Source organism: Pygocentrus nattereri, chromosome 1, assembly GCF_015220715.1.
Source record: "Pygocentrus nattereri isolate fPygNat1 chromosome 1, fPygNat1.pri, whole genome shotgun sequence".
Lineage (NCBI taxonomy): Eukaryota > Metazoa > Chordata > Actinopteri > Characiformes > Serrasalmidae > Pygocentrus > Pygocentrus nattereri.
The window spans coordinates 24230960-24258832 of NC_051211.1; the positions used below are offsets into that span (position 1 = coordinate 24230960).

General features: G+C 41.8%; 3 protein-coding genes and 1 non-coding gene across 6 annotated transcripts; 2 read left to right on the forward strand and 2 right to left on the reverse strand.

The window, feature by feature from the left end:
• Nucleotides 1-645: 645 nt before the first annotated feature.
• On the reverse strand, nt 646-3765 carry cks1b (CDC28 protein kinase regulatory subunit 1B). Of its 2 annotated transcripts, none has more exons than XM_017708452.2 (4): nt 3417-3524; nt 3128-3213; nt 2884-3011; nt 646-1829 (listed from the first exon to the last, which is right to left on the reverse strand). In XM_017708452.2, the coding sequence occupies exons 1-4, from the start codon at nt 3441-3443 to the stop codon at nt 1777-1779; spliced, it is 294 nt and encodes a 97-aa protein (XP_017563941.1). In that variant the 5' UTR covers nt 3444-3524; the 3' UTR covers nt 646-1776. The 2 variants fall into 2 exon arrangements, with proteins under 2 accessions (XP_017563941.1, XP_017563942.1); XM_017708453.2 differs by lacking the exon at nt 3417-3524 and adding an exon at nt 3619-3765 and having other exon boundaries at nt 647-1829.
• Nucleotides 3766-5740: 1975 nt separating this feature from the next.
• Nucleotides 5741-15756, forward strand: znf687b (zinc finger protein 687b). 2 transcript variants are annotated; one of them, XM_017708547.2, is made up of 10 exons: nt 5741-5839; nt 7087-9394; nt 9542-9843; nt 9943-10127; nt 10363-10539; nt 11325-11487; nt 11800-12126; nt 12348-12460; nt 12751-12853; nt 13547-15756. In XM_017708547.2, exons 2-10 carry the CDS (start codon nt 7108-7110, stop codon nt 14129-14131), a joined length of 4242 nt encoding a protein of 1413 aa, XP_017564036.1. In that variant the 5' UTR covers nt 5741-5839; nt 7087-7107; the 3' UTR covers nt 14132-15756. The 2 variants fall into 2 exon arrangements, with proteins under 2 accessions (XP_017564036.1, XP_017564038.1); XM_017708549.2 differs by lacking the exon at nt 5741-5839 and adding an exon at nt 6230-6744.
• LOC119264550 lies at nt 11574-11675 on the forward strand. The gene has a single exon (XR_005131121.1). It is a non-coding gene; the product is annotated as a small nucleolar RNA SNORA13 (small nucleolar RNA).
• On the reverse strand, nt 14968-24351 carry aqp10b (aquaporin 10b). The gene is made up of 6 exons (XM_017708550.2): nt 23461-24351; nt 22031-22157; nt 21547-21684; nt 20866-20984; nt 18895-19112; nt 14968-16960 (listed from the first exon to the last, which is right to left on the reverse strand). Exons 1-6 carry the CDS (start codon nt 23545-23547, stop codon nt 16738-16740), a joined length of 912 nt encoding a protein of 303 aa, XP_017564039.1. The 5' UTR covers nt 23548-24351; the 3' UTR covers nt 14968-16737.
• Between the last annotated feature and the right edge of the window lie 3522 nt (nt 24352-27873).

Genomic DNA, 27873 nt, shown 5'->3' on the forward strand with positions numbered 1-27873 from the left:
AACTGTTTTACATTCATGTTACTTTATTAGAACGGGTGGGATGGGCTCCAGCTCTCCCCACAACCCAAAAGGTTAAGTGGCTTAGAAAAGGTGCGTTCAGACTTTATTAGAGTGAGGTGCTGCCCTCTAGAGATCAAATATATCACTTTCAAATCTATTTGAATGGTGGGGCAGAGATCACATGATCCTAAAAGGCTGGTGTCCAGCAGTTTTGGGGATTTCTGTGCTCCAACACAACCGTTTGATCTAACGTTAATTATGATGTCTAGTTTAGCAGAGAAATCATCAAACTGTACATAGGACAGCCCATCAATGGGTATTAATCACCATTGTTTAGGGTCAAAAATCACTGACCTCTAGTTCTAAATTTGGTATGTATTAGTCTTATGCTTGTAATACATCAAATGTTCTCAACAAAACAAAATACTATTACACTCAACTATACACTCCACAGGAAACTGATTCAAATAAAATGACTTTGTCACTGAGTATTCATAATTTATAATTTTATAACAGCTCAGCATTATACCCAAAGGAATGAATTATGGCCAAAACTGGCCTGTGAGGATGTTATTTGGCCAACCAGTGGTCAACATAACCACACCCCCCACACAATGAGTACAAATATACATTTTTTGCTAAATTTAGTGGACTTATTTATTGGCAGAGTTGAACACATACGGCACATAAAAAAAAAACCTGATAGTGATCTATGGCAGAACTTTAAACAGGCCACATCGCGTTTAACGTTTTCCAATGTTAAATTTAGCAAATAAATAATTGTGCATTAAAACATGCAAAAGTGTGTTAACTTAGATATTCAACAAAACGTCACTTGACCAGGGGTGCACAAACTTTTGCATATGACCATTTAGTACTATACATAACTCACTTATTTTGATTTGTAAAAATCAAAAAACATTTGGAAACACTTAGAAACCTACCTACCTTGTCCAATGGTTTATCTTTTCAGCTCTTGACCCACCACAAACACTGCAATAACTTTTGGGCACTGCTGATGAAAAATTTGGCTTTTTATACATTTTAAAATTATGTAAATTGGTGACACCCTTAGGCACATCCAGCACAACTGCTAACTGGAATATAGGTCAACATAACATGTACCACAAAGCAACACAGTGCTGGAGAGGGGTACGTTTTGAAGGGCTGACCAAGATTACAGTGGAATGTTGAGTCCTCCACAAATATACATCCAACAGAATATACTTCAAAATGTTTATTAAAAAAAAAAAAAAAAAAGATATAAATATTGAGCAGGTGAGTAATGTTCACAGTAAAAATAGTACATAAAGTTTTGTAACGGCACAAGTAAATTGACAGATACAGATGTGTAAGATGTGTGGATGAAAATGGAAAAAAGACAGAGGCCAGAAAAGTGATTAAATGTTCATCCTGTTACGCTTGAATTAACCAGCTGCAATAAGAAAAGGCACTGCAAAACTAAAGGACGCTGACTGTTCTGCAAAATAGATTTTATGACTGACATTGTTTTCTTTAGGTGACGTGCTATAATCTTTTTAGATTCTATAATCTGTTTTTAAGACACAAACTTTCTGTGCCGTGCCACTGCTGAAAATGCTTTATATGCAAAAATGACAGAAGAATTTGTTTAAGAATTTTGAGATGGGAAGTCCTGATCAACAGAATACAGTCCCTGTTCCACCTGAAAGGAACAGAAACAGAACCGACACCACGTGTTATCTGGTGTCTCTTCTCTTCTGACAGTGTACTGTTTAAGGAGCCTCCTGCATTCTGTCACTGGGATTTCGGTGTGGGTAGAGGCCGACGAAACAGCAAAATGTGAGGTTCTGGCAGACAAGAAATGACAGATGAAACCACCAGTGAATACAACTGAAACCAACATCACAGTAATAATCAGAGAAGCAAACCTAGTATGTTACTTAAACTGGATCCCCATTGCCGTTTTGTGTTTGCCTTTGACCTGAATTCTAGCAATAACTGATCAAGTCATTCCTGAGCTGAATCAGGTGTTCCAGCAGGGAAAATATACAACTGTGCAGCATAGATCCATTTGGGCTAGGCTATTTCTCAGTGTGCTTTCACAGCATTTTCAATGCAAGCATGTAAAGCCACAATAATGTTTGGGCAAAAAGCATTTTAGAAAGAGTAGGACAGGCCACCAAACTAACAGGACTTCACACTTTGAAGGCTGACACAAAATTTCAGCATAATTAAATCATTAACATGGAAACAAAATTCATTCAGAATATTGTGATGTGAAAAAACTGAAGAGTCAGAAATGCTTACAGTGGTGGTGATACAAGCCAGACATCTGAAGCATTTAACAGATCTGTAAACTCCCTCAGAGGAAAAAGTCATTGCACTAAACTGCACTGTTTTGCAATAGTTTTGCTAAAGTTTTGGTCTAAAATGTATTTTTATATACATTTCTGGAGGACAGGGCAAGGCACTGTAAGACACATTAGGTTTCAAGACGCTCTGATCAACTTACATCACATGTGATCGAATGATTCATTGGTCATTCTGGATAATAAATAAAACTGCAATATTTGTGTTGTGGACACCACCACCACCGTAAAGAAAGAGTCCTAGTTTTCTATCCAATGCACCATTTTACAGCAAACCATTCTAAATGACATCGTTTCCCTTTCAGATATTGAATTAAGCAGACATTTCAAAGACGTGAAATTCCTCTTTAAACACTGGCTCCAACTTCATGGGAATGGGATGTCGGTGACACACTTCCAGCTCACAGGCCGCCTCTAATTGAGGAATTGGTGAGCACGCAAGCGAGAAGGGGTCACAGCTGAAGGGACATTTATCTGACCATCTCCGACGACCTTTAGAAAGACACTTAATACTAAAGTCATTTCCACAAACCTGGCTGATGGATCATATAATGTACCCATCCTTGGCTCTGCTGAACGCCCAGATTCCGCCACTCCGTCTCGGACATCAGATGCGTCTTCGGGACCCGTTTGGCGATGTCTTTGGGCAGCATGACGTGTCTGAAACATCACAGACAGGAGTGTGTCGCGTCAGCTCGCTTATATACTGACATAAAGCTAGGCTACTTAAAGCGGTGCGTTAAGACAAATGGGTCAATGAAGTGAATTATAAATACCTGTACTCGAATTTTTCATCGTCATATTTGTCCGAGTAATAAATCTGCTTGTGAGACATGTCGTGGTATCTAGTTAGTGCTGGTATCTAAACGGGAAAATGAGACACAGTGAAAAGATCCACATTAACAGAAACCTACAACCAAGGACCACCAACCAGAGCAGCAGGTTAGGCTAGGTTAGTCAGATTTCAGTGAGTAAACTCACAACCTCGTATTTTCACTTAACATGCCAGCTAACGTCAACATAAGGCGAGCTAACCAAGCTAAAAGTGAGGTTACAGAAACTGACACTCCAACGCAGGTGAGCCCAGAACATACGAGCTGGTTTCCAGGGTGAAAAGGCAGAACTGGCGAAATCCTCGACTGCTCCCTTCAGCGGAGCTAGCTAACCTAGCTAGCATCTAGCTAACAAACGTAAACGTTGGCAGTTCGCTCGCTGGCTGACCTGTACGGCAGGATCCAGTACTGACTCGATGATTCTAAACACTTACCGGGTGGGTTTCTAACAGATGGCTGCAGCAGCTCGTCGGTAGTCGGGTTTATAAGCGTGCGATGAGCGGCGTGTCGGTGAATTAGTCCTCGACCTCACCGACGAATTTCCCTCTCAGAACGCACGGGCCCGCCCTCCAGCATTCAAACGTGGAACAAGCCTTCTTATTGGACGTTTGGCAGCGACCTACTGCCGCATGGTTCTAAACTCGACTCCTGTTGGCTGTAAAGCTTTGTTGATTTTTTTTTCCACACCCCGGTCACCCGGCAAAAACGTCTTCATACCTTATACTTCAGACTTTACACCTAACAGGCCTGGTCCTGCCATGAAGGGGGTCTTACTGTAAAGACTTTTTCAGTCCTTCAGTCCAGATGGGAGAGAGTTTGTCCTGTTACATCAGCTTTGGCAGACCACTTCTGATAAATGCTCATTTCACAGGGGAAGTCTACAGTTCTTCAAAATCTCCGCATAATTCACAGGCTAAGATGTAAACAAAGTCATTTGGAGTTGATGAATGTGAAATGGTTCATTTGTAGAGAAACTTACCAACTCATATTCTGGGGGCAGTCATGGGCTGGAGATTAGGGAACCAGCCCTGTGACTGGAAGGTTGCCGGTTTGATCCCTTGGCTGACAGTCCATGACTGAAGTGCCCTTGAGCAAGGCACCTAACCCCCAACTGCTCCCCGGAAGCCATGGATAGGGCTGCCCACTGCTCCAGGCATGTGTGCTCACTAGTATGCATGTAAGTGGGTGTTTCACTGCACTAATGGGTTAAACGCAGAGGTCTAATTTCACATTGTGCAAACATGGTGACAACTGGTTGTCAATTCTATTATATTCCTTACAGTGGTGATAGGAACCAGTGAACCTACGCTTTCCCTGAGTTTTTATATGTAATGATGGTAAAATAGTGGTGAATCTGAGATAGGGAAATACTGGTCAGGACACTCCAGTAAACGATTTTAAATCTCAGTGAGATTTTTTTTTCCTGGCTAAATGAAGGTAAAGTTTGCCAAAGAACACCCTTCATGTATCCCGTCACCATGAACAGATTAAAGTAATTTGATTAAAAACCATTTCAGGCCAAACATTTTATCAGAAAATTCCCATAAAACAATGCTTCAGATATCAGGCTGAATTTATAACATTAGTATGATTGAGAATATGAATGAAGGAGAATGTCCATGAATATATGAATATGAAATGCCGTGTAGTAATTTCATGCAGTCTAATGTAATACACAATATAAATACAGAAGGACATGGATAAAAATACTGACTGTGAAAATGATACTTTTTTTTGTTTTTCTGTAAATGCAGAGACAACCATTAGGTTTCTCGCACTTTGTCCATATACTCTTTGAGTAACTGATGTTTCATTCGTAGGTTTGTTTGGCTTTGGAGGGAAAAGATTATTTAGGACATTTGGTCAGAGTCATGGCAAAGACATATAAAACAATAAAAGACACTGCAATTCATTAATGAATCTACTGAAATTATTGCCACTGAACAAATAAGCTAAATACCCACCTTACTGGGCTTACATAATGTTTTTGTAAACATCTTCCACTACATCACTCCAGTTCTGGAGCATTTCCAGAGCAGTTTGTAACCACTCTGAACTGAGGTGCTCACAGGGCGAAATAAGAACAGACACATTTCACAAACCCAACTGAACTGCCTTGGTTTAATATTCAGCACTGAATGATTCAGAAGTACTGAAAAATCGGTGGAACTGCTCTTTAAAAAAAAAAGGTTCCCACTGAATTCACTGACTGGACTCTAAATGTTTCTCATCTTAAGAAACACGTGCGAACGTGTAAACAACAGCAACAAGCGTTAATCAGCTGACCTGACCTGGCATGGCCTGCACACAATTACAGCAAAGCAAGAGCCCAGCAACCAGGGCATGCTGAGGATGAGATCCTGGAAGGGAACAAAAATCAAAATTCAGAAGCTGTGGGAGGACGAATCAATGATCAACCGCCGAGTACTGTGCGCTGTAAAATATGTAATACCATTTATAAGCGCAGTACTTGAACGCTTTTAAATACAACGCACCAAATTATATATTTTGGTCGCTGGCTTGCGATGTTTTTTTTTCTTCTTTCTTTCTTTCAGCGCGACATTGCTATCTGCGCGGACCTGGCCGTAGTCGACTGGTGACGGGAAGTTAAGGCGCTTCAACTGGAGCGAGGATAGTCGGGAATCTCCAAACCAGGTAAACAAATAAATGTTTGCGCACGGAAATGTTCCCAACACACGGTTTCTGAGGTCGGATTTCAGCAGCCTGTGTTACAAGACATGTTTTGAAATCTATACAAATGGCATTGTAAAAGTTAGCGCTGCGTTTACTCTCGGTGGCCTTGGTTTAAATGACCCCTCGCTGGCCCGCTGGCCGGAGAGCTCCGCCGTCATGGAGGAAGAAGGAGCCTGCAATAAACTTTAGCCAGCGGGCTAACCCGCCGCGCGCCGCCGTTATGTAGGGAGTAGGCGAACCGCTGCGCGCTGCTGCGTATCATACGGACAGACACAATGAGGCGCATCACCAGCAGCGGACCTTGGCGTTAATAGACCGCGGCGCTGCTGGTCGACATGGTTCATGTTCTCAGTCGGCCAGCTAGGCGAGTTCGATAGCGAGCTAGGCTAGCCTGTAACGCGCTACCGTAGCCAGAGCGGCTAGCTGCTGCGTTAGTTAGCTTAGCAGATAGCGGGCTAATGTTAGCATGTGCTCTTGCTCAATTGAATATGCGACTCGGTCGGTCCTCAGAGGTATTACTGACGAAGTGGTCCACTAATTTGGAAAAGTTTCTGCTTGTTCACTTTTAAACGATAGTTAGCTGATGCACGCTTGTCAAAACTACGAACGTATGGACAGGCAGCTTGCCTGACTTTGGCTAGCTGCTTTGTGTTTTACCAGCGTGACTGCTGCTAGCTGCCTGCCTGGCGGATGACAACTCGCGACGTGCAGCTACTTGATACCTGATATTTGTGTGATCGATGTAATGAGTGTTGACCGTGAGCACCACGTTGCTTTTAACGCGCTTGGTTGTGGATCCATCTCGGAGGAGACGCGAATTTGGTGTTCAGCTGGTAAGCTGAACAAAGCCACCGAAGTGACAGGAGGTAGCTAGCCCGTTAGTGTCACTGTGGAACTGGCGTTGTGTTGCGCTTAACGTTTATGGAAGCATGTCCAGCCAAACAGCTGGGGAAAATCAAGGGGCTAAAGCTAGTGGTCGCAGGATTATAACCTACAGTTGTTCCCACAAACAGCTGTCAGTTGTAAATAGTTAATTGAGAGGTTTACAGTCAAACAGAGATTATTCTCTCGACATTAAAATTGGCTTCCTGTATCATGTAGTTCATTAATTGAAAAGTTAGCTAACAGCCGTTTGTGGTCAAAAATTGATTTTTTTTAACCTCACCTCCCAAACAAACAGTAACACAGTCTGTGATATTTTTGTACAGGATTGAGTCCACTGTCCCGGCATGGGGGACATGAAGACCCCCGATTTTGATGACTTGCTGGCAGCGTTTGATATTCCTGATATTGATGCCAAAGAGGCCATACAGTCAGCACCTGAAGAGGTGGAGGGGCACCAGGGGTCAAGCAGTGGGACTCTCACAAAATTAGGCGAGAGCGGAGTTGGAGGAAATTCAACCATTAGAGCCCCCAGCCCAGCCACAGATCCACAGAGTGACCCCTCTATTGTTAGTGTAATCGTGAAGAACCGGGTGCGCACAGAAGCATTTGAGGGTGGTGATGTGTCAGAACCACTCAATCATAATGGATTTGTGTCCTCAAGTGGGCCAGCTCATCTCTCTCAGTCCCGAAGCCAACCAAATGGGGAACAGTGGCCACCGTGTACTTCAAAAGTGACCTCAGAAACCACTGGGCAAGTGCTTGGATCTACAAACACGTCAAAGCAAAGCAGTAACATATTCAATAAGTTGAAGCCCCTAATGGCACAGGGAGCTGGAGACCCTGTTGGGAGGGCCAGAAAAATGCAGCTGTTGCAGCAGCAGCAACAGATGCAACAAGAAACAGGTTTAGAGGGAGCTGACAAGGCAAAAGCTGCTGTTATTCCTGGTGGCACAAGTGGAGTGGCATCTCCCTTTTTTCCTCCTCCCAAACCTTACCTTCCGACACCCACCACAGTTCCTTCTTCCTCACCCTCATCTTCCTCTCCTTCTGTTGGATCCCGTGTTTCAGGGGCTGTTGCTTCATCACCACTTGCTACAAGTTTAACAGAACCATTTAATGGAACTCCACGCCATGGTTCCTCTGGATTCAGGCGTATGGACTCGGAGGAGGAGGATTCAGATCCTGACTCTGGGGGTTCTCTGGTCATCCAGGAAAGTCCAGGTTCTCCCACCTCGCCAAAACATTCACGCAGGCTTAAATCTCCTGCTGAGAGTTCAGAGTCCTCTTCTCTGCCCCACTCAGCACCCTTGTCCTCCGCTACCTACCCTAAACCAGGGGATGTCCCCTCAGCCTCACCAGCATCCCCTCGGACACCACAGAATTGGCTTTCCTCACCTACTCAGACTGGAACTGGAAAAAGCCCACCCCCAGACGAGCGAAACCCAGAGCATGTCATTGAGGAGCGTGACTCGCCAGAAAGTCCGGAGCCTGAGATCCCCAAGGCTTCGGTTACAATGCCTGCAGCTTCCAAGAAATCTTCTAGTCCAGTGGCAGCTCCTTCATCACCTACATGCCTTCGTGAGCCTAAGGAAGAAGAAGAGGAAATGGAGGTGGCTAAAGGAACAAACGAAGATGGTGGAGATGCAACTAATTTAGGAAGTCAGGACAATGGACAAAAAGAGGAAGAAAAGATGGAGGTGGAAGATGAGAGTGATTCTACTCAGTCACCAACGAACCCCAACATCGGTGCGCCTGATATTAGTGGGGGCACAGCAGTTGATGGTATTGTACCCTCCAGGCCTCTGAAAGTTCGCATAAAAACCATCAAGACCTCCACAGGAAGCATCACCCGGACAGTTACCCGTGTGGCAGGTAAAGGAGGTGATGCAGGTGTAGGCAAAGGCACGGATGCTGCAAAAGTTCAGCCAGGAGGTCGGACGGTCCCTGCGAACAGAGCCCGAAAAGCAGAGACCACAACTGGTCGAATTGTGAGAGGTTCCAGCCTACCAGTGTCCACCCTAGAGGCCAGCAGTGCTATGCTAGCTGCAGCGAGTAAAGCTCAAAATAAGACAAAAGTTTCTGCTACAGCAGTCAGCATCACAAAAGCTGCCAACCTACCTGTGACACCTACAGTTGGCGGAATCAGTGTGCGTGCTGCCACAGGGAGAGCAACTAACGGAGCTGCGCCAAATGTCCACGTACCTTGCAAGCCAGCCTCTATCGTCAACAGCACAGGAGCTGTTATTTCTCGCAGTCAGTCAAGTCTGGTGGAAGCTTTCAACAAGATCCTCAACAGCAAGAACTTGCTGCCCAGCTACCGTCCAGATCTCTCTACTCCACCACCGGCGGAGTGGGGTCTCCCCATGCCGCCTGCAGGCTATCGCTGCCTGGAGTGTGGAGATGCGTTTGCACTGGAGCGTAGTCTGGCACGCCACTATGATAGGCGCTCTTTAAGAATTGAGGTGACTTGTAACCACTGTGCAAAGCGCCTGGCTTTCTTTAATAAGTGCAGTCTGCTGCTGCATGCTCGGGAACATAAAGAGAGAGGGCTCGTTATGCAGTGTTCACATCTGGTTATGAGACCAGTCACTGTGGAACAGATGATTGGCCAACAGGACACCACTCCCATTGGTATTATTCCAATCGCTATTAGTAAAATATTAGTTAAAATGTTAAAATACATAGTAATTAGTATTTATTGAATACATAGTAGTCATTCCACTGTATTTAGAACAAGAGCATAACCAGATGATAATTTATTTCTCTCACTTGTTCTAGGTATGCTCTCACCGTCAGTATCTTCTCAACCTCTCTCAACCACCTCTACACAGTCTGGAACCCCCTCTGTCTCTTCCACGTCTAGTCCACTTAAGGACTCCCCTTCACAAGGCACGGCTCCTACCCAACCCAGTCCAGCTCGCCGTGGGCCTCAGAGTTCTCATGCCCTAATGCCTCTTCCCTGTAAGAAGGGCGAGGTCATGCAGTACCACAACTTCAAATGTCCTGAATGTCAGACCCAATTTTCAGGCAAGGCAGAGCTAGTGGCTCACTTCCAGCAAATCAGAGCTACACCCAATTCAGTGAGTTTTCTTAATGCCCTTATTAATTGCAATTCATGACTGTCTTTTTTTTCCTGTGCCACCAAGTCTGAACTTGTATACTTTGCTTTTTTCTAACAGACTTGTATGCTTTGCTCCCCACCAATGATGCTCCCTAACGGTTGCAGCGTGTCAGCTCATCAGCGTATCCATAAGCACCGTGCTCCTCATGTATGTCCTGAGTGTGGGGGCATTGCTCGTCAAGCCACCTTTCAGACCCATCTAGAGGAGGCCTGTCTTCACTTTGCCAGACGAATTGGCTACAGGTATTTTAAAAATGTCCATAAATATTTAAATGTTGTAGATTAGGTTTTACAATACACAGGAGGGTCATATAGAAACCTCTGGCCCTGAAGACTGTCATGAATACAAGCATTTCATATCATTTATTTTCTTTCAGTAGTGATGCAGGACAAGTTTATAGTATAATGCTAAACAGATGTTTGTGAAGTACTGCACATGCTGTGATGCAGTGACTAAATACTTGCCTCTCTTTCACAGATGCTCCAGCTGTCAGGTGGTGTTTGGTGGCCTGAACTCCATTAAGTCTCACATACAGACTGCTCATTGCGAGGTGTTCCACAAGTGCCCCAATTGCCCAATGGCCTTCAAATCGGCTGCCAGCGCCCAGGGTCACATCAGCACCCAGCATCCCACTCTCACTTCTGCACAGGCAAAGTATGCTCTAGATGTGCACGCACAACTTATACAGGTGTAGACACCAGTCGATGTTAAAGTCGACCTCAAGGACCCCCAGATAGATGCTACAGATTTGTGCTCTAATCTAACTTGTACCTTGTAGGGATGGGGGAAAAACGTGTTCTCTGAGGGAGTCCCTGAGCTGTTCAGAACCACTGATATACACCACGGCATTGTGAAGTTAGCTTTATTAACCACATGCGCACGACAACTTGCAAAATATGACTGTTCATCAGAACCTAGACATGTAGTGCAATATGTTGCTGTAGCAGCAAAAGCATTGCTTGCTAAAATATATTAGACCTGAACTTAAAACAACCAACGGCTTTTTTTTTTCCTTCTAGCAAGTCGTTCCTCCTGTATTTAGCAACACGAATTACTTCCTGTCCCTGAGCTTGTACACTACTTGCAAAAGGAACTGGTCATAATAGGCCTGTGCCTTTTACCACAGTGTAACAGAGCTGCAGTTTGGCAAAAACAATATTGTTGTAGCATGTTTTCATCTTTAATTTGGCAACAAAACTAATTAATCTAATAAAAGATGGAATTGCAAATGTCACAAACTTTACTGTACAAGGACACTGGCTAAGCCTGATGCCTTCTTCTCTGAAACCATTTCACCTGAGTCAATTTGAAATGGTGCATTTTGTCCAATACCGCCCGTATCTCAATACTTGGTTATACTTTAATTTTATACAATTCAGATACACTTGAACACAAAGTAATTATTTGTTATTATTCTCTCCTTCTGTATCTTTCAATAGGATGATCTACAAATGTGTGATGTGTGACACAGTCTTTACCCAGAAACCTTTGCTGTATATGCATTTTGACACTCACCTGGCCAAGCAGAAAGTCCACGTTTTCAAATGTCCAGATTGCACCAAATTATATGCTCAGAAGGGTTCTATGATGGAACACATCAAGGTTGGTTTTCTGCATTCAGTGCATCATCACATTTTATTCAGCTTTTAAGTTATTTATTTATTTATTTATTTATTTATTTTTACTCTTGCCTTTTTGTGTTGCCCATTCTTTGCGTTTCCCTCAAAAGAATGTGGTGTCAACAAAGGCATACAGTAGAGACTTGGTTTGGCCTTTACTAGGTAACAGCCAGTGTTGCCTTGTGCAAAGCTCTGCACCAAGTACACCGTTTATTTCGGACAGAATTTTCAGCTGATGTGTGTTATGTCTTATGCTCCTCTCTAATTGGTCTTTTTCTACTTGCTTTTTGTGCAGACTGCCCACAGAGGCCTGTCAAGCAAAGCAGAAGCTCCACCTGCTGCTTCATCCCCTGTTTCAGCCTCTACCGCTAACTCCAACTCAAAAGCCAAACAGTCAGGAGTAACTGTTGGCGTTGAGGACTGTGCCCAGGGACAAGGGGCGGAAGAGGAGAAAGAGGAGCGAGAGGAGCGAGAAGAAGAGGAGGAGGAGGATGACAATGAGGAAGAAGAGCAGCCCAGTTCTCCAGAGAGTGAAAGCATGGAGTGGCGGTGCAAAGAGTGTAAGACGCGCTATTCTGAGAGAGAAGATTACATCGACCACATGAAGAAGGAGCATGGCACGGTAGATAAACAGTACACATCAAACCAAAAAAGGGGGGAAGAATCATTGCATACTACTTTGTCTGCTTTGGGACAGTTCATGATAAGAGTTTTAGGAATGTGTTGAGAATGTGTTTGCTATTTCAAAGATAACACTGTTGAGGATTACAAATGTGTCTGTAAATAAACAAAAGTTGTCATTATGAAGTGATGTACTGATATTTTATTCTCTGGTATTTGTAGTTAATGAAGAAATTTCCGTGTCGGATGTGTGAGCGTTCCTTTAGCTCGGCCAACAGCCTGCGGCGCCACGTTCGTGTCATTCACGAGGGTGTTGAGAGAGTCTTCCACTGCCAGTGAGTTAAATGTTTGTCAGCAGAGCCTAAATATTTTTCATGTCTTCTCAAATAATGATGTGCACTGGATCATATGGAGTGTATATATAGTCCTTTCAGTTCTCGTTAAGATTAGGTATTGAGGTGATCCCAAGAACATACCCAGTCTGCTTTAAATAACTGATTTGAGCAATATAGGAAGATGGGGTCACTTCTAAACAAAAACATGGTCACTTCTAAACAAAAGCTTACAGCAACCTCAGGAATCCAGAAAAGAATCTGTTCCTCAGCTACATTTCTTCTCGTTTCAGGTACTGTTCAGACGGCAAGCGAACATTCGGCAGTCGGCTGATTTTGGAGAAACATATCAGAGTCAGACATGGTATCCGAGCTAGACAGCCTGTAGACAGGCAGGTAAGAAAAGCCTCTCCTGTGTCTCTGAATTTAATTCGGAAATGCATGCTAACATACAACAGTCTGTGAACAGCATGTTTTCACCATAGTTATATCATGCCGCTGACTACTGGTTGCTAAGTAACAACAGTTGCATGTATGGGTGCTGACATGGGCTATAAATGGGGGTTAAATCCAAGTAATATCCTAAAACAATGAAAGACAAATTTTTGATAACTTGTGCCGTTTAGGTTTAGCTTTGGCAGTTCCAACCGTGCGTCTAATACAATCGTATAATAAAACACTGCCTGGCTACTTCTCTGTGCAGTGATTTAAGAAAATGGATTTAAAAAAATAATAATTATAAGACAATTAGATGAAAGCACAGTGACAACTGGTGCTTAGACAGTATATACAGATGTGTATGCATCTGCACAAGAACTGTCTATTCTCTAAATATGATTTAAACCATTCTAAATCTGTGCCTGAGAGGCCTACCCAGAGTTGAAGACTTAGAATCTTGTGATAAACAGTATCAAAAGTCAAATAACTTGATTGATAAACATTTTTTTTAGTTTTGTAAAATTGTGTAAAAGCAATGGGACTATTATGATTGTGTTTTCACGAGCAGCATTACAGTTGTGATGTAATATTGCAATAAGGCACACCCTGGCATGTTTTGCTGCCTAAATACCTTGTAATGTTCGTTTTTAGAATGCACCAAACACAAGGAAGCGCTCTGCTGCAGGTGATGGAGCGGGCAGTTCCTCTGAGGTAGACTACGAGGGAGAAGCTGCTTCTGCTGGTGGTGGCGCTGATGCAACTGACACTGGAGGTGAGGAGACCGTGAGCCCAGCGAAAAGAACCCGGTCATCTGAGAACCGGCCTGCGGAGGAAGAGGTGGACGATGGTACATTCCGCTGCGCACCGTGTGGCTTCAGCACACAGGACTGGGAAGAGTTTCAGCGCCACATTCCCAGCCACTGCGATTCTGAAAATGCCTCCCAGCAGTGCCTGCAGTGCGGTGCCTGCTTCACTTCAGCAGGCTCCCTCAGTCGCCACCGCTTCATTACACACCGTTTGCGCCAAGACCAGGACAGCCGGGGGGGGAGCACGTCGCCGGGCATTTCACCACAGGACGGGTCGCCCTCCTCACCCAAGGCAGGAGACGAGGGGGAAGGGGGAATGAGCTGCAGGGTGTGCGGCCGGCGCTTCGATAAAGCCTCGGACCTCAACACACACTTTCGCACTCATGGTATGGCCTTCATCACGGCACACAAGACCGACAAACCAGTGTAAAGGATGGTCAATGGGAACAGTGTGCAGGGGATATAACCTGCAGTGAAGAGGAGAAGTTGCTGCAAGGTGAATGGCTCTTTATACCATGTGCAATTCACTGGCCAGTTGGTGGTGATAATGAGTAGTAGAAGCTGTTTCTGTCTCTGTGTTGTCCAGCTTCTCTTCGTGTCTGCATTCCCTTTTACTTCATCGTTCTACAAAGACTCATAAGTCACATCTAAGAGAGGATCTCAGCCTGATAACAGTTTTGGGTTGTAGCAATGTCAATACATGCAATATGTAGTAGACTAATGTGGTAAAATCAGGTAAATGAGGAATTGGGTAAAACCAGTGAAGTTAAATTTAATAAATAAGAACTTTGTTACAGACACACAAGAAATTCAATCAAAGCATTGGCTAAGTGAGTATGTGTATTTGAAAACTAAAAAAATCAAATGGTTCTTTTAATTTGTGTTCGCTCGATGATGTCCAACTTTTGAACTGTCTAAATAGATGTTCTAAGCATTTCTCCACAACCTCGTAATACCAAGCTGTATTATAATGATATTTGTCTAAAAGCAATATTCAGAACTCCACTTTTTTTTTTGCACACAATTTCACTTTTTTGTTCCATTATAGTGCCTAGTGTTCGCACTAGCTAGGCTGGACTTGAGACTACACTTCCACGCCTAAACGTTCACTACTCTGAGATCAGTTGTTACGGCACGAGCTGCTCATTTTCAGTGGAGGTCTGCTGTTCCCAAACCAGAGTTGGAGCTTGAATTCACAGAGCATTAAAAAGCAAAATAAGGGTGCTAGTGAAGGTTTTTCCTCTTTGTATAAAACACTGACTTTTAGTAATAACGATATTGTATCATTGTATTATTGATATTTATTTATATGAATCATTCGTACTGATTGTGAGTCATTTGATAACTTTCCGAGGTAAAATACGGAATGGCATGTGGATGTGTTAGCGTCAAAGAATGGATTTAATATGAGAGTTCTGTGGATTTGTCAAGGAAAGAACTCTCAAGGTCAGTAAGGGAGAGAAGGTTTGCAAAGGTCAATAGTGCAAACGTCAACCATAGAAACCACTTGTGGACTTTATGATGGTATAATTAAGACGTGTATAAATGCAGTACATTCATGGCTTGCTCTGGTTGTTTTGTTAGAAAACGTGATCAAGTTTAGTCTTTTGTATTTGTATTTCTTTCACCCCCTTAGCTGATTTCAGATATCAATAACGTGAAAGTATCGTTTCTGGGTAAGGAGCCTGGTGTATTTTTTATGAATTTATTCTAATTAAAAATATGTTGAGTGTGTTGGATTGCATTTTATTACATACGAATACAAATGTTTTTTTTTTCCTTTGATAGTAGTCTTTTCTATCAAAAGTGTCTGTGCTCGTTACAAGCCACATTTCTTAAAAATGCATTATAAATAATATTGTGGTCATGTGAGTCATCTGTGTGTGAATGTACGAGTGTGTAACCTTAAAACCACATGCTGTATGTCCTTTACATAAGGAGAAATCCAGATATCCATCATATTCTGTGTAGAACTTGGGTCTGCCTGCTTCACTGCCGTACACTCTGTCAGTTCTACTTTACTGTTTCTGAATAAAATGGCAAATTGTTACAGTACAGCTGCTGCCCCTGTTTCAAATGTACTATTTATATGTGAGCAAGTTTGGTATGTGATATCTAAAGATTAAAAAAATGTGAAAAAATAAAGATTAGCTAATCATTACACACTGCATACAAATAGAAGCACAGTAAATCCCAGCACACTGGTTCATAACTGAAGTCTTGGGTCAAACAGTTTTGGATTACTTTGGGAAGAAAGGACAATATACATACATACATACATACATACATACATACTGTAAGCTAAAGTCATCATATATGGTGGGAGACTCGCTCACCCAGGTTAAAACAAAGTTCAAACCAAGTCCTTGTTTTGATTAATGCTTTAGGTTCTGGAAGCAGCCACACAGGTCATCGTATTCCAACCAAATTCACTATCAGAAATTTATATGTAGCTTATATCAATTTCTATTAATATTAATTTATACATGGTTTTATCGTTTTGAATGAATGGTCATGAAGTGAACAAAGATATTCAGAGGAGTGTGATGTGAAATTTTAGAGAAGCTTACTGAGTCAGACTTGTTCTCAGTGGTGATAAAAAAATCTTCCATCTGAAGAGCTTAATGCCTCAAAGCTCCTACGCTGAAATACATGAAATAGTCAAGAATACACTGCCTGATCCTGAGATACTGTTTAGTGATGAAGTTCTAGTCTAAAACATATTTACTCCATTAATGGCAGAGGGGTGCATGTTGGCCTTAAAAGAAAATATATTTTTCAGATTTACTACTAGTTTATATATAAAAACTCAATGTGTAGGATAAGTTGGTTTTGGATTGTGAATAAAGTGACTATATTTAGGTTTGAACATCACAACCCCTGGTTCCTATCACCACCACTGTAAAGAAATCTCAGTAAGCTTCTCTACAATTAACCACATCGAACCACTCTGAATGACCCCGTTACGTCTCAATGACTGAACTTTGCAGGAATTTCTGACAAATGAGTGGAAATCATCTTTAAGGTCAGAGGAATCTAGGCCTCACCCTCCACCGCTCGGCTCACGTAGCCTCCTCCAGATACTTTTTCAGAGTCCTGCTGTACAACTTTCATGTCTGATTCCTGCCACTTGTCCATTGCCTTAGAGATGTCTGGCTCATGGTGGTGCACACCAATCATCAGCTCGTAAATCAATGAACCCACAAGGCCACCAACGCAAGTTGCCACTAGGGGCACCCACCACCATCCACCTCCAGCCCTGCCACAGAAAGAAATAAGGCCTTAGGCCTGTAAAGCTCAACCCACAAAACAGTTATGCAAAATTTTGTACTAATGTACTAAATGTACACTATTTAGTGGACCTTTAACTTAAACATGATGACTGTCTCTTTTTAGTTTTGGATTGCATATTTTTAGAATGGATCAAATGTTATGTTTATATATTGATTGGAATGACACACCGATTAGGCATAACATTCTGACCACCTCCTTGTTTCTAAGCTCATTGTCCATTTTATCAGCTCCACTTATACAGGTGCACTTTGTAGTTGTACAGTTACAGACTGTAGTCCATCTGTTTCTCTGATACTCTGTTACCCCCTTTTACCCTGTTCTTCAGTGGTCAGGAGCCCTATGGACCCTCACAGAGCAGGTAGTATTTGGGTGGTGGATCATTCTCAGCACTGCAGTAACACAGACGTGGTGGTGTGTTAGTGAGTGGACACAGTGTTTAAAAACTCCAGCAGCACTGCTGTGTCTGATCCACTCAGACCAGCGCAACACACACTAACACACCATGATTCACCACCCAAGTAGTACCTGCTCTGTGAGGGTCCATGGGGGTCACTGAAGAACAGGGTAAAAGGGGGCAACAAAGTATCAGAGAAACAGACGGACTACAGTCTGTAACTGTAGAACTACTAAGTGCACCTATATAAGCTGATATGAGCTGATAAAATGGACAAAGAGCTTAGAAACAAGGAGGTGGTCATAATGTTAGGCCTGATCAGTGTACTGTTAAAACATTTGGGCTAACATTTAGCTCACTGAAACAATTAAAACTGAACCGTTTCTGATTTGTTTAATCACTCCAATATAACGGACGTTTCTAACCCAGGTCTTGGGGACCTTTAGTCAGTCCACATCTTAGTTGCATTCCAGTCCCCAGTACACAGCCAGACCAGTAAGGCACTGATTTACTGGTTCAGGTGTGTTAGGAGCTGAAACAGGCCAAAAAATGTGGACTCCATGAGTTCTAGTACATGTTTTAGTTTTTTTTTTTAATTCTGATTTCTTTTTTCCACATCCTCAAACAAAAAAGCAAGCTCTTTTCCAGGTTTATGTGCACTTCTACACTTATTATAACGGTGGTCACCAAACACTTTCTTCCTAAAGATCTGCTGTCCTGTAGGGTTTAGCTCTAACTGTAAACCAAACACAAAGTCCATGTAATTATTGTCCTCAGAGGGACGAAAGAGCTGTTGTGTTAGACTGGGGCTAAAGGTGAAACCTTCAGAAGGCTTCAGAAGATATTCAGGAGGAGGATTGGTTACCCCTGTCTAAAATACATAAATACATACAGACGAATCCTTTTGACATGTAAAAAATAACATGAAATAAATTCTTTGTTTTTGTAACACTTGTTCTGTTTAAATATTTACAGCAGTTTGAATGGGCAGAGCATTGATAACAATGATAATGTCATTGGATAGCTGGTAAATGCATATTTGTTTTCCTCTTAAGACCTGCAGGATCAAATTTTTGAGGCAATGAGACATTTAGTGCACTAAGCAGTTTTATTCAAATAATCTTTTGTGTAGCTCTTTTGCTAAATTGCTTACCCTTAGAAATTTTATGCGGAGATATTTTCTTGTGTCTTCACTATGCACACCACCATTTTTTAATGGTTTTATATTTATACTTCACTGAAAATTCACTAGGAGCATCTAACAGATGGGTCTGAAGGGCCCTGAAGTGGCTCAGTCAGAGCACTAAACATGTACAGAGCAGGACTCCAGCACCAGTTTTGAGAACAACAGGTTGCACGAGTTTGTAAGAAGAACTAAAAAATTCTAAATTTACTTGCAATGAAATCCTTATATTAATATAAAGTTCTTCTATTTTTGAAATACAAGCTTTTGTTATGACATCAGTGGAACATGTGTTGTGGTGATGCATGTGTGGCAGGCTGACCTGAACACCTCAAAACCCCAGCCAGCAATGCAGCTGAAGATTCTAGGCCCAAGGTCTCGTGCAGGGTTGATGGCGTAGCCGCTGTTTGAGCCCATTGAGATTCCAATCACCATGACAACGGCTCCCACCAGAACAGGTTCCAGACCAGGAGGGGCTGGAGTGTTGCGACCATCACCCAGCGCCAGAACACACACTAGGAGGGCCGCCGTGCCAATCACCTGAGGAGCACAGAGTCCCTGCTATGGCACTCACAGGACAATGAACAGTGCGATGATATGATATTGTGATAAATTATGTCAGAATACACTTTTCTGAGCATATCTTAAGCGTCGTCAGTACTTCTGCACTTGTTTAATAAATAAAAGAGCAACTTAAACCAATTATAGAAAGCCTGTAAACAATAACCAGGATTCAGTACCTGCATAAACTGTTCAGAGAAAGAAGCTGATACACTCTCAGAAATAAAGGTAGGAAACTGTCACTGGGGCAGTACCCCTCTTGTCACTGGGGTGGTACAGTGTACATCAAGGTACCTTTAGTCAGGGAACCATAACCTACTGAAATCCTCTTTTCTAAGTTGTACTGAATCCACACTCCCCATCTCATCTCCCGTCTCATCTTTTATCGTTCTGTTTTAAAACATTAGGTTATAAAAAGTTAATAATACGTACTTTGGGAAAAATTATTTAAGGTGCACCCCTGGACCATAAAATCACTGTTGTACCTTTGAAGGAATATTTACATTTGTTTGTAACCTTGAAGAATGAAAAATGTACCTGCACAGAACCTTTTATTTCTAACAGTGTAGGATGCCAGTCTAGTATGACATCACATTTAATTAACTGATTTATTTCAAAGATTAAACCTCATACTGTCCTGAATGAAGATGCACATTCACTGCTGACGTTTGGCACAGACATGCTTCCACCACTCACTTCCAGCATTGCTCAGTGTTTCTAAGTGCCACAGCACACCATATAATATTTTGCTATTTCTGCTCCACATTAACCATTAATATTACACCCAGAATGAGCTGACCACCTCAGCTAACGTCACTAGCCTAGTAACAATTTAACCATCCCAAATACCTTTAAGCTTGTTTGTAAAGATTTAGTTCACTGAAACTGAACAAGATAAACTCATCAGATCAGTGTAGAGGTCGGTATCTGGTGGGACTAACCACTATATCTTGCGGTGTGGGACTAATGTTCAGTGTCATGCATGAGTTTTCCCAGCCCAGTGTGAGTGGGAACGGGACAACACATATGTGTAAAGATGTCCCACAGATTAATTAATAGCCTAAATAAAATTATGACAATCACAGGCAATAATTGGGATATTTAGATGATATATGTCAGCAGAAAAAGAATATTAATAAAGTCATTATGAATAGTTGGGGAGCAAGCAATCACATGGACTACATGCAAATATTCTTATAGGCTACAGATATGGCAGAGCCTGTAAGCAGGCCGATGGGCACAGCTGTAGACATCAAACACATGACAACAAAGGACGTCTGACATAAGTCAGTCATTTTCAATCATTACTAAGACAGACGGAAATCAGCTATACGGGCTTGTGGGCAGGAGCAGGCCAACATGTTTAGGATGAGGACAGGAGCAGGACAAACGTTGCGGGAGCCACAACAGTGCTGAATATTGAAATCTAAATCTGGGTAGAGTTCAGATTAACTTAATGTGTATTGGTGCTCTCGCTGTGAGGCATTTTAGCTGTGCTTTGTAGTCTCTGCTTTCTGCAGTACAATCAGTGCATGGTAGACTTGACAAGCTTGGGGAAAAAAGGTTGGAGTGACACTGTTACTGTGTTATTGTAAAACATACTTGTTTTTCTTCTTTTCCTCCTTATTATTACTACTACTATTCAGCCACCTCCATGACAAACAATAAAACATGGAAATAAACAGCAGTATGTCTTAAAAATGACTCTCTCTCAAATGTGATTTGGGCCTACCTGGTCTACTACTCCTCCCCAAAGACTCAGGTACTCCGCAGGATAAGTAGAGAATATACCTGCTGTGGCAGTGGTCCCACTCACTGTAAGGTGTCCCCCACTATAATGAAATATGGCATCTAGACAAGAAACAGACACACAGACACAGTAAGATGTGCAGCTTGAAATATAGCAGCAGTTGGGGCTGCACAATAAATCACATCTTTATTGTGGGTGCGATATGAGTTTCTTTTTGTTTTTGGAGCCTTTTGTCGTAAAAGCTGTTGATGTAATACTGTTTCTTAGTGCTTCAGTGCAGTTTGGATGTAATCAGCTGTTCATATTTCACAAGTTTTACTTTGCACAAATTTTGTATTTTTGATTGTTTTATTTTACCATTTGCTTAAAGGAGAGTTGTTAGATTTTTGTTTACACAACCACAAAAATATCTGTACTTGTATCACACCCAGTCAGAGGTACATTATTTTAATAATAACAAATTGCTTCTCATACAATCATAATATCCAACAGCTTTATCGATTTGTCACATTTCATGTCCATGCATCATCATGCAGCCCTAGTGTCAGTACTGTCTTCATCATCATCATCATCATCATCATCATCATCATCATCATCATCATCATCATCATACACCTAGCCAGCATCTTCGTTCAGAGATACTGTCTAAATGTTTTCACTCACCGTAATACAGCAAAGCAACAGTGGCTGCTGCCAGGAAGGCCCCAAAAATCTGTGCGAGGACATAGAACGGAAGCCGGGCCCAGGAGAACCTGCCCAGGAAACACAGACTTAGGGAAACTGCTGGGTTCAGGTGAGCACCTAAAACCGAAGACATCAGAAAACAAACGGTCTTGCACTGAATGATAATGTGCTCTATATCATGCAGAAATAAAACACTCAGAATCATTACATGATGTTCTTGACCTTTCAGACACTCTACCTGCATGTGAACTTGCACGGATCTACAGATGTTCAGACAAAATAAAGGTCTAAATGCTTTTATTTTCTGCTTCACAGCAACTTTTGAACAAAAAAAATCTATAAACCACCAACAAATTCAGTTCACAATCGCTCCATCAATCATCCATTAGTCGCTCATGAATCCTTCCATTCATCCATCTATTTATCAGCCTGCTACCCTAACATACTAAGCACGTGGTTTTACCTGATACTCCTTTCGACACATAGATTCCAAATGTAGTGCCGAGTGCAAACCCAAGATTGATTGACAGGTATTCTCCTTTAGTGTTCTCAGACGTTGTCACCTGAGCAACTGAGCCACAGCCAAACAGCTACAGGCAGAAGACACAAGTTAATTCACTTTGAAAGTGCAGTATAATACAATTCAGTAAGTACTTAGATTAGTGCTCCTTGGTTACAAACCAATCAGAGGTCAGCTGAAAAAATGTCAAGAACTGCTGACGTATGATCAGTTACCTTTAATAACCCTTTATGAATATAGTCACAGAGGCTGGGGATGGACTCTGGGGGCATTGGATCATTGGTGCCACCACAACAAAGGTGGGGGGTGGGGTGGTGATGCAACACCACTCCAATCCTAGTACAAAGCTCAAGAAGATCCATCATTTTGCATTGATCTTATTGAGCCTAGTGTTAAATTCCTGCCAAACTAAGGACACACAAGCATGTACAGCAGGAGAAGGGGCTGCAGAATGAGGCGTATTTGGTGGCTGCCAGCCAGTTTAAGGTATCCTGACAGTTCTAAACTAAGGAGGGCATCCAGGCACATGATATCACAAAAACATCTGTCAACACTGTCAACAATTATGGCTCTGTCACTGTCTGACTTTACACAAACTCAATAAAACGTCACATAAATTCATACAAACATATGAACAAAAGTTCATGACAATAAAAATTCAAATAATAATTATTTAAATATTCATCCACAGTTCCTGTGTTTGCATCCATGCCCTCCTCAAAATTAAACATTTATCATTGGATTAGGTAACAAGCTTAAAATCCCCCCCAGAGGTGTTAACCCAAGTTGGTAACCCACGGCTGTGCCATTAGTAGTATTATACTTCTAATTCAGACATAGAACTTAACTGAACGCTTACAGTGCCAGTATAACAGTTTACAAGGAGACTTTAACTGTGAAGTCAGTTATACCAACATTTTATGGAGTCCTATTATTTCCATGGAGACCAAGAGATAAAAATATGAACTTTTATTTGTATTAACATGGATGCTGTGTTGTGGGGGTAGATCATTAATCTAGCGCTGTGATTTGTAGGCCGAGAGCCGTTTGTTTCCTTCTTCACCCCCTCCGTGCTTGAAAGTTCAAAGTCTTCAACCAAACACTGTCTCTTGACTATGATAAGTAAGTTCTACAAATCAATCCCAATGCAGACTTTGTGGGAGAAATGAAGTAAGAACTCTCTCAGTAATAAGGTCCAGTTTGGTTTGCAAACTGCACGTGCTTGGATAAACGAGAACCTAACTTAAGTCACCAAGTGGTCTGCATTACGCTCAAAATGGCTTGCTCAAGACTATCGCTTAACAGCCAGTATTAAGAAACGTAACCCAAGATCCTGAAGGACCATACAGAATAAATAAAGACTGCAGACTTACTATCAAAACGTACACTCCGAGAAACTCAGCGAGGCATTCTCTGACCAGCTGACTCTTGATGTGGCATCTCTTCAGTAGCCGGTCCATTCCGTAATCATTCGGTTTGATGCTTATTGCAAGTTCAGTTGAGTATAGTTACAATTTCCCTCTGGGATCAATAAAGTTCTATCTATCCATCTACGAGTGCTGGTGCATTCACCACACCAAACAGACCACAGACAGACTGAAACAAGCTCGATCAGCACTTACTGACTCACTACAGAACAGCCTTTTTAGAGATCAGCGTTTGTAGCTGACCAACTCTCAAGACTCTCTGTTGTGCTGTGAGCATTGAATGTTATGGAACCTGTGGGTGAGTGAATGAACGCAGTTCTACTAAGCTTAGTGCACCTAACAGCAATTTGGTGCCATAAAATAATCAGTACCAGCATTACGTTTTACATTCTGTCTAGGGAGCACCGCAGATGAACCCCAGATAACACGTACAATAAAATCCGTGGCATTTGAACGAAGCATAAAAGGGTAAACAAAATGATGCACAAGCAAATAAGTTCATATCTTCCACAGAAATTACCCTCTTGCACACTTTCATGCACAATTAGTGTCTTTTGCAAAAAAAAAAAAACGTAGCCGTAGGACGTGTTATTTTCACTTACAAAATCAAAATCACATGTAATTTGTCCAGCAGCATTTAAACTGTAGCACATGACTATAAGGCAATCACCGTAACATCTTTCAATATCAGTGAGAGAATCTGGGTGTATACATTGTGTTAAGTTTTTCCACATAATTCAGATGAAATAATATTGCACTCATAAAAAATGATAAAACAGATTTAAATGAAAAGTCCAGTCCACTGCGTTTTCTTTATGTAAACGTAACAAACAGCATGTCAGTTCTAATTCAGTTGCATACAAACCTGAAAAGCAGCAATATGATCTTTAAAAGAACTCAGAGAACAGTCAAAAACTGTGTTATTTAGCGTTTTTGTTCAAAACATTAAATCAATAATCAGCCAATTTATTGATCTTATTCTAGTAGATCTGGTGCATTTTGTTGCATTAATGACGTGAGGCAGATACGTGCACTTGAGCTGTATTTGAAAGCTGCTGCTACACCAATATGCTGTAGCATAATTATGCATGACTCACAGTGCTAAAGAAATCTAGAAATTTCTATAAAGAAATTGGATTCATAATCGGCCAAATAAACTCAGTTTAACATCTCATGCCTGAAACATACTTCATCCTGAGCCATCCGTTATGGTTACGGAAAACATACCTTATATTTGTTTCCCACAAAATTCACATGTTAAAAATTCAGATTTCCTGAAGATCATGGGAAGAAGAGTTTTCCCCTTTATTTGAATGATTTTGTGATGTTGACTGACAGGGTCACATTGAAAGAATAACCTCGTTACCCAAATTACAGAATTACAGAGTAATTTTTTCAGGTACAGAAACATTCCAAGTTACTATAATGTCCTAAAGGTCCTTGTGCCATTGGTGAGCACGCTAGTTAACTAACTGTCAACTAGATAACACGAGACAGTGTTCTTGAGATGAGTTGGGACATTTATATACAGTTAAATACACGTTTTCTTATATTCAGACGTACAAAACAAAACTTGCTCTGGAAGTAATTCGGCTGTCTGTTTTCCAGGTGCCCGGATCTTGGGTATTTCCAAGCGGTTTCCCGTGGCTCTGAGCAAGCACGCAGGGGTGAATGACATCTCGTCCTGTCAGAGCGAAGTCCTCAAGGGGTATTTCAGACTACGTCTGTCAAACCCTGTGTAATTAAAACTTCTAAGAAAAACGTGCGCGGTCAAAACCCTGGCAAATTAATTTGCATAGACCTTAAAAAGATTAGTCCCCCCAAACACAGTGTAACCAGCAGAAGATTAAACCTTGCTCTACTCAATATCAGGTCATCACATAACAAAACCCTGCTGATTCGAGATCTTATTAAGGAGAATAAGCTAGATTCTATATTTCTGTCAGAAACATGGCTTAGTGATGATGGCACAGCAAGGCCCAATCCCATTTCTAATTTTTACCCTTACCCCTTGTTTTTCAAGTGTAATCCTCTCCCTTAAAACTGAGTTACAAGGGGTAGTGGTTGAAATCTGCCCCCTATGAAATGGGACAACCCTTCAAGAACCAGATAGGTCATCAGTTGTTGTCAGCGACTTTTACCAGGTTCTCACTTGTGTGTCACGTGACAGGACAGGTGAATCGTGTTTAAAATAGCCTGGGAAAATAACCAGGACGTGTTTTCCTGCTTTGTCTCCAGACTATAGCAATAATGGTATATCACACTGACATTTGCTGTTTATCTGAAGGAGACTGAAAAGCAGGGCGCTCGCGATTCATTCACAACTTTAGTTTCACGCATCAAACAAGTCACTGAATAAAAAAAAGTGCACAAAGAAAAAAAAAACTACATCACTTCATTAACAGCTACTAGCACTGCTCTGTAGGTGACCCTGCCGGCCTGCAGTGACAGCAGAGGGGAAAGTTCATCTCCTCACTGCTTAAGTACATTTAGGGCATCATACGCCTTCAAAGAGGGGGGCTATTATTTATTATCGCCACCGAGAAATCTTCAGTGATATGAAGCTGAACTTAGCTTTCTAATCGCCAGCTTCATGATCGATTTCCCGTTCCACCTTAAATGGTGCAGCAATCTCGGGTACCAGAACGTAACTGCTGCACCATTTAAGGTGGAACGGGAAATTTCGCCTGGTAGCGACCGACACATCAGCGTATTACTGGTGATTTTTATAAGTGACCATAAACCACTATTACAATGGTTCTTACAATACAGCGGCTTTCTAACAGAGAAATACTCACATTTGTGTGTCTCTTTGGTCGCTTGTGCAGCCATCATGGCGATGATACGCAGGGCATTCTAGGAATTTTCTCATAACCCTCTGTTTGAAGTGCCTAACACTTCACCCTACCCCTCCATCTCAACAACAGCCGGGACAACCCTACCCTAAACATGAACGCGCAAAGCGGAGGGGTAGGGCTAAGTGTTAAGGGGCAAGGGGTGAAATGGGATTGGGCCCAAGTCTACTTGAAGCTGCTCCTGAAAAGTACAGATTTATACATACAGTAAGACAGGGCAGATGAGGAGGAGGAGTGGCCTGCATTTATAACAGTGACTTTTAATGATACACCTGTGTTAATTGTAATATTCAGACCTCCAAAGCAAAACAGTAAATTTATGTCAGAAGTTGCGGAATTATTATCAGTAGTGACCACAAACTACGATGAGATCCTTCTGATCCTTCTGGGGACTTTAACTTACATACTGACAGTCCTTCAGATAGAAATTCATTAGAATTCATTAGACTTCTAGAGACATTTGATTTGAAGCAGCACGTGGGCAGCTCTATGCACAAGCTCACAAGGTCACATCTTGGATCTGGTCATCAGTAAAGGTTTAAACACAAAGGTGTCGCAAATCTCGGATGTTTTCATATCAGACCACTTCTGTAATTTCTTTCAAATCAATGTAGAACTAAAGAAGAGGAAAGTACCTGAAAGTTACTTAAAAAAAAAAACTCAGATTGACTCGGAAACAGTTGAGAATTTTAAACCTCTCTATAACAGTTCAGCGATTACACAGACGACTCCATCCTGTAATACTGTTATGATCTAGTCTCCGATCTAAGTGCTAGATTATGGGAAAGCCTCGACCTTTTTCGCTCCAATGAAAAGGAAGAAAAGCTCACGCACTATTAAAAATCCTTGCATGAATGCACCAGCATAAGAGAAATTGTTGTAAATCAGATGCTTATGGAGGACAACAAAACTGCAGGTACACCATGATATTCTCAAAGAGCAGGTTTCAGTCTATAATAATGCTTTGAAAATATCCAGTCATCCATCTCTCTCCCATGTAAATCAATTAACACAAAAATAATGCTAAAAACCTTTTTTCCCCACCATCGACCAACTAATTAACCCTAACTTGTCTGCTAGTGCGTTTAATTGGTTGAAAATGTGCCTGTGTTTTTACAGAATTCATTCAACTGGTTGATCATGTAAAGTTTTCTTTTTTATCTTGTTAAACAAAACCAAATACGGCAGCTCGACAGACACTCACCACATCTTTGTTTTTCTCAAGATATTTTCTAACAGTTCTTTTGTGTACCATGTTCAGGGCTGCCCCTTGGTATAAATGGAAAGTGTAGGGTGGAGTTGAGGGAGTTTATATGTTTTTAACCACGTAAGAACCAGGAGCTCCTTCACTTTGATATTACGTAGCTTCTGTGATCAGAATAACCACAAAAGCATTTCTGAAACATTAGCACCAAAAAAAATTACAGTGCCATAAAAAAAGTGGGAAGGGAACATGAGAAGTACTACAAGTTGTCAGACCCAGCATAAAAGACAAAATACCCGA